This window comes from Salvelinus namaycush, chromosome 16 (assembly GCF_016432855.1).
Source record: "Salvelinus namaycush isolate Seneca chromosome 16, SaNama_1.0, whole genome shotgun sequence".
Lineage (NCBI taxonomy): Eukaryota > Metazoa > Chordata > Actinopteri > Salmoniformes > Salmonidae > Salvelinus > Salvelinus namaycush.
The window spans coordinates 12,122,458-12,135,563 of NC_052322.1; the positions used below are offsets into that span (position 1 = coordinate 12,122,458).

Here is a 13,106-nt window from a genome sequence, read left to right on the forward strand (position 1 = left end):
CGCACCAGGCAAATAGTACGCTTTGAGAGTCCAGTGTGCCCTGTCCCTGCTCCCCGCACTAGGCTTGAAGTGCGTGTCTCCAGTCCGGTGCCTCCAGTTCCGGCACCACGCACCAGGCCTACAGTGCGTCTCAGCCGGCCAGAGTCTGCCGTCTGCCCAACGGCGCCTGAACTGTCCGTCTGCCAAGCGCCGCATGAACTGCTCGTCTGTATTGAGCCTTCAAAGCCGCCCGTCTGCCATGAGCCTGCAAAGCCGCCCGTCTGCCATGAGCCTACAGAGCCTTCCGCCAGACTGGAGCCGCTAGAGCCTTCCGCCAGACAGGAGCCGCTAGAGCCTTCCACCAGACAGGAGCAGCCAAAGCCTTCCGCTAGACAGGATCAGTCTGAGCCATCCGTCTCCTCAGCGCCATCTGAGCCATCCGTCTCCTCAGCGCCGTCTGAGCCATCCGTCTCCCCAGCGCCGTCTGAGCCATCCGTCTCCCCAGCGCCGTCTGAGCCATCCGTCTCCCCAGCGCCGTCTGAGCCATCCGTCTCCCCAGCGCCGTCTGAGCCATCCGTCTGTCCCGAGCCATTAGAGCCGCCCGTCTGTCCCGAGCCGTCAGAGCCGTTAGTCAGTCAGGAGCCGCTAGAGCCATTCGTCAGTCAGGATCTGCCAGAGCCGCCAACCAGACAGGATCTGCCAGAGCCGCCAACCAGACAGGATCTGCCAGAGCCGCCAACCAGACAGGATCTGCCAGAGCCGCCAGCCAGCCATGAGCGTCCAGAGCCGTCAGCCAGCCATGAGCGTCCAGAGCCGTCAGCCAGCCATGAGCGTCCAGAGCCGTCAGCCAGCCATGAGCGTCCAGAGCCGTCAGCCAGCCATGAGCGTCCAGAGCCGTCAGCCAGTCATGAGCTGCCCCTCAGCCCAGAGCGGCCATTAATCCAGAACTGCCCCTCAGTCCAGAGCTGTCTCTCTGTCCGGAGCTGCCTTTCAGTCCGGAGTTGCCCCTCTATCCTGAGCTACCTCTCTATCCTGAGCTACCTCTCTATCTACCTCTCTATTCTCACCTACCTCTATGTCCTGAGCTACCTTGTCCCGGAGCTGTCCCTTTATTTTGTGTTGCCTATATTAGGTGGGTGGAAGAGAGGGGTGGTCATTCTGAGGGGGATTAGCAAGTTGGGATTGACTATGGTGGGGTGGGGACCTCGTCCTGAGCCTGAGCCACCACCGTGGTCAGATGCCCACCCAGACCCTCCCCTAAACTTTGTGCTGGTGCGCCCGGAGTTCGCACCTTAGGGGGGGGGTTATGTCACGTTCCTGACCTATTTCTGTTAGTTTGTTGTATGTGTTAGTTGGTCAGGACGTGAGTTTGGGTGGGCATTCTATGTTTTCTGTTTCTATGTTGGTTTAAGGGTTGCCTGGTATGGCTCTCAATTAGAGGCAGGTGTTTGGCGTTTCCTCTAATTGAGAGTCATATTTAGGTAGGTTGTTTCACAGTGTTCGTTGTGGGTGGTTGTCTCCTGTGTCAGTGTTTGTCGCACCATACGGGACTGTTCGGTTTGTTTGTACATCGTTCTTTTTGTGTAGTCTATTTTCCCTGTTCGTGCGTTCTTCGTGTTTTATGTAAGTTCGTATAGTTCAGGTTTGTCTACATTTGTTTTGTTATTTTTGTTAATTATTTCAAGTGGTTTCGTTTCGTGTTTTTCCCGTCTTGTTTTATTAAAATTGTCATCACAACCCGCTGCATCTTGGTTCAATCCCTGCTCCTCCTCTTCGGTTGAAGAGGAGGAGGAATACCGTTACAGAGGGAACCTATATGTGACCTGTGGACACACTTAACCCATTATACTAGTATTTCAGTTAGTGTTAAGTTAATCTACTATGAAAAGTCCATTAGGATATACTGTAAGCTAGATTGATGTGTTCATTCTTGCGTTTTGCAGATGTATGAATAGTTCTACAGATGTAGGATCTTAATTTGAGCCAGTTTGCTACAGCAGGAACATTATCCTGCAGCAACAGGAAATTATAATTAATTAACATTTTTTGTAGGGGTTGATACATTTTTCGTAAGGAAAAATCAAGTCTGAATTTTCCAAATGGAAATTGCAAACTTCAGAAGCCTTTTTAATCGTCACATACACTACAAGTTTTAAATATCCTGCATTGCAGGAAAGTTCTCCTGCAACAGGGTGATCAAATTAAGATCCTAAATCTGTATTTATAGTATGTAGTAGTATGGTTCAGTAGTACTACAGTAGTAGGATATGGGCCATTCTACAGAAGGGGTGCAAAGAATAACACAACTTGGATCCTATTTTCCCAAAACTTTCAGCACACGTCTTCCAATATATAATTTAGAGTACTCACACACTTTGTTTGTATTGCATATTTGAAATATTTACCTGAATTCCTTACCGCCCCACAAAATGTGTCGCTACCGAAACATAGTGAAGGAGTAAAAGAGAGCCATGCACAGCCACCACTCAATAGAAATAGGTGTATAAACAATGACTTTGTACTATTTTAACTTAACAATATGTTTGTAATAGCCTTTGGTTGAATTAGAACATACAGTACTGTACCATGATGTAAATATATGTCCTATGTTTGGAGACATGACTGTTTTTTAAATAGTTTTTTGGGGTGGGACTGCAATTTGCACCACTTCTGTAGAGTCATCCATACAGTCATGTTCCTATGAGAGATAGTGAAAAGAGTGTGCATAATCTGCATGAACTGAGTGGAAGATTACCCTCAAACGTAATGTGATAGATAGTAAACTGTTTTGGATGACATTTTTGGTTTGTTTCCCACTGTGAATCTCTGGACTTTTCCTTAATTCGTTTCCCCACTCTTTTCAGCATGATCATTATGTGTACTATTTTGACCAACTGTATATTCATGACTTTTAGTGATCCTCCTGAGTGGTCCAAACAAGTAGAGTAAGTAAATGTTTATTATATTTATCTACACAAGTACATAGTAAATACTAGAACAAGTTTATTATGCATGTCTCAACCAACATCAGTTCAATTTTATCATTGGTGTATTACTAACCGCGCTAAAAGTCGTAGGTTGTGTCTGAAATCTTTCTTGCCTACTACTTACTAAAACTACATACCGTGTAATAAAATTAAATACTGCCAATTAGGCCATACTCAATTCCACATACTATAAAACGTTCTATTTTCGCATACCCAAATTGGCTTCTATTTAGAACGCAAGTTGGGTATTCGGACGATGCCTTAGTTTACTACCAGTGCATCATTTCAACAGATAAAAGCTCTTTGTTGTTCATGGATTTGATAAATTGCTAATTCTGATCACGCTTCCATGCTTCTGTCTTCCAGGTACACATTCACAGGGATTTATACGTTTGAATCTCTTGTAAAAATTGTCGCTCGAGGATTCTGTATAGATGGGTTTACATTCCTAAGGGATCCATGGAACTGGCTGGATTTCATGGTCATTTCTATGGCGTAAGTATCAGACTCCTATACATACCTACCTGTTCCTTCTTATAAGAAATACTTAGCATTATTACTGTGGGAGATCATTGAGTAGAGCATAAATACATCTCAAGTTATTTTTACTGTCCAGAACTGTCCAGTCTTTCTTTCTTTCTCTTTACTTTGGGAAAGAGTGGTTCAATCAGGTGTTTTCAGAAGGTTCCTGACTGTTCCTGCATACTTCCTTATTTCTCCCCCATTTTCTCTTTCTCTCTCTCTCTCTCTCTCTCTCTCTCTCTCAATCTCCATTTTTCTCTTCCAATTTGCTCTCACCATGTTGGATTTGACATTATATAGATGTATTTAGATGTATAATTACTAATACATTACATTTTTACAAACTAACTATAACGCTAACTATTTATAACTATATGCTACCATGTTTTTGATGATACGTAGAACTAGTTCAGCGACTTGGGCTTTCAATGTCTTAAACATCAAGAAGTGTTTCTGTTGAACCACTACATTTGTGATTGTATCTGTGTGTAAATAACAAGAGTTTGTAACTTTGATTTGATTCTGCAGGTATATAACAGAGTTTGTAAACCTAGGCAATGTCTCAGCTCTGCGCACGTTCAGAGTGTTGAGGGCATTGAAAACTATTTCTGTAATTCCAGGTAAGACAGGATGGGGGATGGGGGTTTGGTCCATGGGGTCAGTGTTAGGTGTATTGTGGGTCTTGTTTTTTCTTTCCTTTTTCCTTTCCTCCCCTTCAGTGGACAGGCTCTGTGAGTGGCGTCGTGGTTACTTCCTGGTTCGGTGCGTGCGTGGTGGTGTTGTGGTGCTCTTGCGTGTGGTTTTGTCATTGGTGTTTGTTTGTGTGTGATCCTTCCCCTGTTTACAGATATATAACAGAGTTTGTGGACCTGGGCAATGTCTCTGCGCTGAGAACATTCAGAGTTCTCCGAGCATTGAAAACTATCTCTGTCATACCAGGTGAGATTCAGTTTAAACACTAAGGCTGATACTTATATCTCACCCTTTTACTTTTCTTATACTCACTATTATTATAATTTTTAAGCAACAAAAAAAGATTTGGAAATAATAATCATTTTTATTTTTATTTTTCCAAAATTATCAAAAATGGTACTAATACATTTTTGATAGGCTTTGCAGTCTACTCCAGGGCCCTCCAACGTGTCTGCACTCTCTTCTACTAAAACTCTCATCCTAAATAAGGCTCTAGTTTCCAAGGCAGCTGTGGTTCCCCTCAGAAATAGCTGTAAGCCACTGCAAATGGCTATTTTAAAGAAAAGGACACTGACAGTACCAGTCCGATAGCATATCACTAGAATACAACCAGAGACAAAGTCAAATATATATGTTGATTATATATGGGATAGATTTTTCTTTAGCTTAACATAAGGAATAGCTTATAGTTAACTAACCGTTCCTAATTCGCTGTACTATACACTTTGTCGAAGACAGTTGAGCTCATCAGCTACAGTAAAGCTCACCCATAGTACTTTCACCATTGGAAAAAGCCTCCAGGTTTTTCGGAAGGTGAAGATAATTATTCATATAATACAAAAATAACTTGATAATTGGCTTGGAAGAAAAGATTCAATTAACCAAATCCATTTACATTATTTATATCAAAGGATGGACATTTCTGAATTTTACTCTATGTATCTGACTTAAAGAAGAAAGCTAGAGTATGTTGACGTCAAGTTGAGAGCTGACATAGCTCTTAGCGACAGCCCACAGAATATATCCAGAAACATATATATAGAGAGTTAGACCAGGTTTTAGAACGGCTGCCATTTTAGCCTCCATTATAGAACTTTATTCTTGAATAATTGTTGGTGTTGATGTAACAATACCACCTCTGACAAATGACCTATGAAATGACCCACTGTAAACAAGCAAAACAGAGCAGCGAATTGAACAGACTTTTTTAGTGATTAGCATTCTGGATAACGTGTTGTAGCTTCAACAAATTGCATATCTGTTTTCACTGGACGTCTTAATATGTTTTGAAAACTATCAGAAATAAGCAGCCTCCTAAGTGGCGCAGTGGTCTGAGGCGTCACTACAGACCCAGGTTCGATTCCGGGCTGTGTCACAACCAGCTGTGACCGGGAGTCCGGTAGGGCGGCGCACAATTGGCCCAGCGTTGTCCGGGTTAGGGGAGGGCTTTACTTGGCTCATTGCGGTCTAGCGACTCCTTATGACGGGCAGGGTGCCTGCAGGCTGACTTCGGTCGTCAGTTGAACGGTGTTTCCTCCGACATATTGGTGCGGCTGACTTCCGGGTTGGGCGGGTGTTAAGAAGCGCGGTTTGGCAGGTCATGTTTCGGAGCACGCATGACTCGACCTTCGGCTCTCCCCAGCCCGTTGGGGAGTTGCAAGATAAGATCGCAATTGGATATCACGAAATTGGGGATATTTTTTTTATTTTTTAAACAAGATAAATTAAATAAATAAACAGCACAAATGGAAGCATTAATAATCACTTAATAATCGCTATGGAGGAAAAAGTGGTGTCTCGGAACGTATGGCTGTGAACTCTCTATATATATGGCTGTGAATATATCTATTATTGATGAAGACTGCCAAGCCTAGTTTGTGGACATATTTTATGCTGCATGATGCTTTTTAGTCACTTGCTTTACAGTATTAGCCTACCAAGAAGCTTGGCTGATATCAAAATGGCATTGAAATCGTTTGTTTTTCCAGTTTTCGATTGTTGTTTTGTTTATTTTGATGATACATTTTTAGAAATAATACTTGACAAGAAAGTAGAACAGAGCATATTTTCTGCTGATATTCTAAAGCGTTGTAGAATGCTGATGGTGGGACTGAATGACCCACTAACCTTTAATTGAGTCAACTCATACTGTACCTATAGTACAAACAGTACCAGTCAAAAGTTTGGACACACCCACTCATTCAAGGGTTTTTCTTTATTTTTACTATTTTCCAGTTTGTGGAATAATAGTGAAAACATCAAAACTATGAAATAGCACAAATGGAATCATGTAGTAACCAAAAAAGTGTTAAACAAATCCAAATATATTTTAGATTTGAGGTTCTTCAAAGTAGCCACCCTTTGCCTTGATGACAGCTCTTGGCATTCTCTCAACCAGCTTCATGAGGTAGTCACCTGGAATGCATTTAAATTAACAGCTGTGCCTTGTTAAAAGTTCATTTGTGGAATTTCTTTCCTTCTTAAGGAACAGTTGTGTTGTGACAAGGTAGGGGAGGTATACAGAAGATAGCCCTATTTGCTAAAAGACCAAGTCCATATTATGGCAAGAACAGCTCAAATAAGCAAAGATAAACGACATTCCATCATTACTTTAAGACATGGTCAGTCAATCTTGAAAATGTCAAGAACTTTGAAAGTTTGTTCAAGTGCAGTTGCAAAAACCATCAAGCGCTATGATGAATCTGCCTCTCATGAGGACCGACATAGGAAAGGAAGACACATAGTTACCTCTGCTGCAGAGGAGAAGTTCATTAGAGTTAACTGCACCTCAGATTGCAGCCCAAATAAATTATTCACGGAGTTCAAGTAACAGACACATCTCAACATCAACTGTTTAGGGGAGACTGCGTGAATCAGGCCTTCATGGTCGAATTGCTGCAAAGAAACCACTACTAAAGGACACCAATAATAACAAGAGACTTGCTTGGGCCAAGAAACACGAGCAATGGACATTAGACCGGTGGAAATCTGTCCTTTGGTCTGGAGTCCAAATATGAGATTTTTGGTTCCAACTGCCGTGTTTTTGTGAGATGCAGAGTAGGTGAAAGGATGATCTCTGCATGTGTGGTTCCCACAGTGAAGCATGGAGAAGGAGGTGTGATGGTTTGGGGGTGCTTTGCTGGTGACACTGTCAGTGATTTATTTAGAATTCAAGGCACACTTAACCAGCATGGCTAGCACAGCGTTCTGCACCGATACGGCATCACATCTGGTTTGCGCTTAGTGGTACTATCATTTGTTTTTCAACAGGACAATGACCCAACACACCTCCAGGCTGTGTAAGGGCTATTTGACCAAGAAGGCGGGTCATGGAGTGCTGCATCAGATGACCTGGCCTCCACAATCACCCGACCTCAACCCAATTGAGATGGTTTGGGATGAGTTGGACCGCAGAGTGAAGGAAAAGCAGCCAACAAGTGCTCAGAATATGTGGGAACTCCTTCAAGGTTGTTGGAAAAGCATTCCAGGTGAAGCTGGTTGAGAGAATGCCAAGAGTGTGCAAAGCTGTCATCAAAGCAAAGGGTGGCTATTTGAAGAATCTAAAATCTATTTGGATTTGTTTAACACTTTTTTGGTTACTACATGATTCCAAATGTGTTATTTCATAGTTTTGATGTCTTCACTATTATTCGACAATGTAGGAAATAGTAAAAATAAAGAAAAACCCTTGAATGAGTAGGTGTGTCCGAACTTTTGACTGGTACTGTATATGATATGATATATGAAGGATGGTCAAATGTGGTTCTTTATCCTCAGCAGGCAAAGCTGGGCAAAACTGGTTGAAATTACCTAATGATAACTTCATGATGAAATGACATCATGATGACCTGTTTCTGGTTGTAATGATGTCATTTTAACCTGTTTATTCACTGGGTTATTGTTCTTCTCACAGAAAAGAGTAACTGCGGTTTTCTCTTATTTTGATGGAACATTTTTGGGGGAATCTGTTGTATTGACAACTCAGTTGATGTCAAAGCAGTGAGGTGCCAAAAATAAACAAATATTTATCTCAGATTAATTTAAAGTAAACGCTGTCTGGATAATAGTCAATGGCCGTGTCCGAAGTCTCGCCTACCACTTACTAAAACTACTTAATGTGTGCTAATCATACTACATATTTTTTAGAAAGAACTGTGTAGTAAAAATGTATGCAGTAAGCAACAAATATTAACATACTAGACTCATCCATAGCTTGTGGTAACTTGCCCCCCTTAAGAACAATGTCTAATTGCTTGCTCAAAAAAGTAAAGTTTGGTAATAATTAAGTATGTGATGATGAGTATACTTAGGCAAACAAACTATGAAGGGAAATCAGTGGCTACTGTTAACACATTTTTTGTTGTTTAATAAAATATATATTTTTAGAAAAGCAGCGTTTTCACCCTCTGTCGAGTTAAAATTAAATTATTGAAATATATTGAAATATATATTTTTTTGTAGTTAACTTAAAAACTAAAGTCTACACCCTAACGGAAAACTGTAAATTATACAGTAATGTTTTGTATTATCAACAGTAAAATACGTTTTATTGCAGCATACTGTAAATTATGGTGCATTGTGGGAAAATGTTGCTGTATTTCGAATTGTTCTGTAATTTCACCCCACAGAATACAGTACCACACCTTATTTTTGCAGTGGCAAAAACCTTTTGACCGCTAGTGAGTGCATGGTATTGTTGTTACTGATGCATTAACACATTTTGAGGCGTGCCTTGTAAAAGGCTATATTTGTTGCACCCTTAAGTGAGAATGCTGTACCAATTTCATTCGTATGTGGTTACAGTGCCCCATCAATTAAACATTTACAGGGGACAGATTGGAGTGGCAGCGTCTTAAACCTTAAATGGTTGAGCATTTTGCCATGTCCTTTTGGTTTGTTTTCCCTGTAGTCGCTGCAAGTTTGGAAGCATTTGTTAAGGCCTCTAGAAGTGCAATTGATATAAAACACCAAATATTCATTAATATGCTGTAATGTTTGTAAACACTTGACTTAGCAGCCAACCTGCTTGCACCAATCCCTTGTAATTACAGTAAAATACTGTCATTACACATGACTTGCTTTGATACCATGTAATATGAAATACCACATTTTACTGCCAAATTCATGGTAACCCCTGTACAGTGTAGGTATTTTATTTTTATCAAATATTGAAACAAAATGGCATCACACGTTACTATACAGTGCCTTTAGGAAAGTATTCAGACCTCTTGACTTTTTTCCACATTTTTATAGGCTACTGCCTTATTCTAAAATGTATTAAATAATTTTTCCCCCTCATCAATCTACACACAATACCCCATAATGACAAAGCAAAAACTGTTTTTTAGACATTTTTGCGAATTTATAAAAAATATGACATTTACATAAGTGTTCAGTCCCTTTACTCAGTACTTTGTTGAAGCACCTTTGGCAGTGACTACAGCCTCAAGTCTTCTTGGGTATGACGCTACAAGCTTGGCACACCTGTATTTGGGGAGTTTCTCCCATTATTTGCAGATCCTTTCAAGCTCTGTCTTCTTGGGTGGGGAGCGTTGCTGCACAGCTATTTTCAGGTCTCTCCAGAGATCGGGTTCAAGTCTTGGTTCTGGCTGGGCCACTCAAGGACATTCAGAGACTTGTCCTGAAGCCACTCCTGCGTTGTCTTGGCAGTGTGCTTAGGGTTGCTGTCCTGTTGAAAGGTGAACCTTCGCCACAGTCTGAGGTCCTGAGCACTCTGGAGCAGGTATTCATCAAGGATCTCTCTGTACTTACCTCCATTCAACTTTCCCTCGATCCTGACTAGTCTCCCAGTCCCTGCTACTGAAAAACATCCCCACAGCATGATGCTGCCACCACCATGCTTCACCGTAGAGATGGTGCCAGATTTCCTCCAGACGTGACGCTTGGCATTCAGGCCAAATAGTTCAATCTTAGTTTCATCAGACCAGAGACTCTTGTTTCTCATTGTCTGAGAGTCTTTAGGGGCCTTTTGGCAAACTCCAAGCAGGCTGTCATGTGCCTTTTGCTGAGGAGTGGCTTTCGTCTGGTCACTCTACCATAAAGGCCTGATTGATGGAGTGCTGCAGAGATGGTTGTCCTTCTGGAAGGTTCTCCCATCTCCACAACTCTGGAGCTCTGTCAGAGTGACCATCAAGTTCTTGGTCACCTCCCGGGCCAATGCCCTTCTCCCCCGTATGCTCAGTTTGGCTGGGCGGCCAGTTTTAGGAAGAGTCTTGGTGGTTCCAAACTGCTTCCATTTAAGAATAATGGAGGCCACTGTGTTCTTAGAGTCCTTCAATGCTGCAGACATTTTTTGGTACCCTTCCTCAGATCTGTGCCTCGACACAATCCTGTCTCGGAGCTCTACAGACAAATCCTTTGACCTCATAGCTTGGTTTTTGCTCTGACATGCAATGTCAACTGTGGAACCTTATATAGACAGGTGTGTGCTTTCCAAATAATTTCCAATCAATTGAATTTACCACAGGTGGACTCCAATCAAGTTGTAGAAACATCTCAAGGATGCTCAATGATAACAGGATGCACCTGATCTCAATTTCGAGTCTCATAGCAAAGGATCTGAATACTTATGTAAATAAAATCAAAATAAAAAAACCTGTTTTCGCTTTGTCATTATGAGGTATTGTGTGTAGATTGCTGAGGATCTTTTTTTTTATTTAATCCATTTTAGAATAAGGCTGTAACGTATCAAAATGTGGAAAAAGTCAATGGGTCTGAACACTTTCTGAAGGCACAGTATATATCCTCACTACGATGAGGTTTTGGGTGTAAGGTGCCTCCTTTCATTTCTGCACCAAATCATGACCCATTTAAAAAAATGTTTTATGTACCATAGACTTGGATTGGATTGCTCCAATCATACTCACCTTAAATTGTACTGCTTTATTAAACAAGTAAATTATAAATGTTTAGGCTCCCCTAATGGTATGTGTTTATATAACTTAATTAGATTATATATAACTTTTTCTTAAATTATGAAATATTAGATACATTTACCTCAAAATCGTTTTGCTGGAATTACTTTTAGTTTTCGTTTTGAGGAAAAATATTAGATTATTAGTTGAGCAAGAGGTCTGGCAGCCAGGGAAAGTGTTCCAAATAAAATTGGTGACATAAAGTGGTTTCTGTGAGAATTATAGGAAGGGGGTTAGGTAGCCCACGTTCCTCCTTAGAATGCATCATCTAATGTTGTTTCCCACCATTCCTTAATTTTGGTATAGCGTGTCCTCTTATCTGATTATCAGATGATTATCAGCTGTTGTCAAATACACGTGGGTATGAAAAGACAATTCTCTTCCTCAGTAACATGAGAAGCCGAAAAGATTATGACCTCCTGGCATTTAAAGCATACCATTTTCTTTTAAACTTTATATACTAAAAAACATTATTTTCGCATACCCAAAATGCTTACTATTTAGACCGCAAGTATGGGTATTTGGGCAAGGCCATTAAGAATAAATATATTTTATTATGTATGAATTAAATTCACTCAGGAGCGTCACTGAAAATATAGAAGAAATTGTTTCTTATTATGTCAACGATATATTCATTAGGTGCATGACGCCTTCTTAGTGGTCTATTTTTTTGCCACTAGTCTGCATCGTAGTGGTTTAGTTTTTTGGTGCGTTCAAGACAACTGGGGACTCTGGAAAAAATCTCTGACTATGAAAAATGGTGTCGTCAATGATCTCTTCATGTCGGAGAAGTCGTGACTCTAGGAAGATGCCAGAGTTTCCGATTTGTAATTCCAAGTTGGATGACAGTTAAAAACTTTTTTCACAGTCTGAGCTCTTTTTTTTCAGAGTTCCCAGTTCTATTGAATGCACTGACGTCAGAGTTCTGAGATTTCCTTGTTTCCGAGTTCTGAGTTCCGAGCTGTCTTGAACACACCATAAGATGGGAGCATATTATAGAATGAGAGGCCAAGCCTGTTGTACCACTAGTGCAGGCTTGGCCTAAACCAAAAATGGGCCCTGGGTATGTGAGAGGTGAGTCGCGAGTTATGAGAATACATCTATAATCACACCCTATTTTGTTCTTAATTTGGGTTGTTGGATGACAATTTGGGTCACCGATGTTCAATTTCACATTTGCGTCTCGAGTTGAAAAGGTTTAAGAACCCCTAATGTAAAGAGTCAACAGAAGCCCCTCAGGCGTTTCAGTTCCATGTTTGAGGGGACTTTCCGGTTTCAAGAGTAAGAGACATTCCGGTTCCAGAAATGTTTGGAATCCTCCTGCACTTTATGGACTCATTGCTTCAGCCACTGTGAGTTCTGCCTGAGGATGATGCCTGTCCTGAAGGTAAAATAATATGATTCTGTCTTCAGTAAAGCGCTGTAGGTTTGGAGAAAGAGTCTGTAGTAGGGTTGGGCTAAGAAGGGGTAAGAGTCTGTGCTTCGACCTAACGACACTAAAATACAAGAAAAGAAGAAAGGAAAGGCCCCAGAGTGGCAATGGCATTGAATTGTTTCTGTTCAGCCTTGGAGTTTAAATTACCTGCATGTGGTTGGTTTCGACTTCCTGCCTGCTTGTGCCTCTGTCCTCTTATCATGGCCCCCTTGTTGTGCTGCTGTGCTTCCTTTCTTTCTTTTCCTTTCTTTCTTATGGATTTTCACTGTTCTGTTTCGTCCTCCCCCTCTAGTTCAGGTGTAATCCACCATTGGCCCTGCTGGCTAGAAGTGCAAATCTTTTGAAAGGCAAGATACTATAGGTCTCTTCCTGGTTCAATAGTGATATCTCTTCCTGGTTCAATAGTGATATATTATCTCTGTCATATTTTTCTCTGACTAACTGTATAAAGCCATTGAGTGTCTCAATACTGAAGCTCAGAACAGAGGGGGATGGCTCTTTAGTATTTCTTGTTCGTTTTGTATTTTAAAATGTGTTGTATGTGTTCAGTTGTTG

The 13,106-nt window shown here is 41.2% G+C and overlaps 1 protein-coding gene across 4 annotated transcripts in view; it reads left to right on the forward strand.

Annotated features, from left to right (window-relative positions):
- LOC120060621 (sodium channel protein type 8 subunit alpha-like) overlaps nucleotides 1-13,106 on the forward strand; it is an 83,748-nt gene that overhangs the window by 22,735 nt on the left and 47,907 nt on the right. For 2 of the 4 annotated variants that reach the window (XM_039010002.1, XM_039010005.1), the window contains exons 3-5: nucleotides 2,835-2,924; nucleotides 3,333-3,461; nucleotides 4,017-4,108. In XM_039010002.1, the coding sequence (XP_038865930.1) occupies nucleotides 2,835-2,924; nucleotides 3,333-3,461; nucleotides 4,017-4,108 (311 nt within the window). Of the gene's footprint in view, nucleotides 1-2,834; nucleotides 2,925-3,332; nucleotides 3,462-4,016; nucleotides 4,109-4,335; nucleotides 4,428-13,106 lie in introns of all 4 variants that reach the window. The other 2 variants (XM_039010001.1, XM_039010004.1) reach the window with 1 other exon arrangement.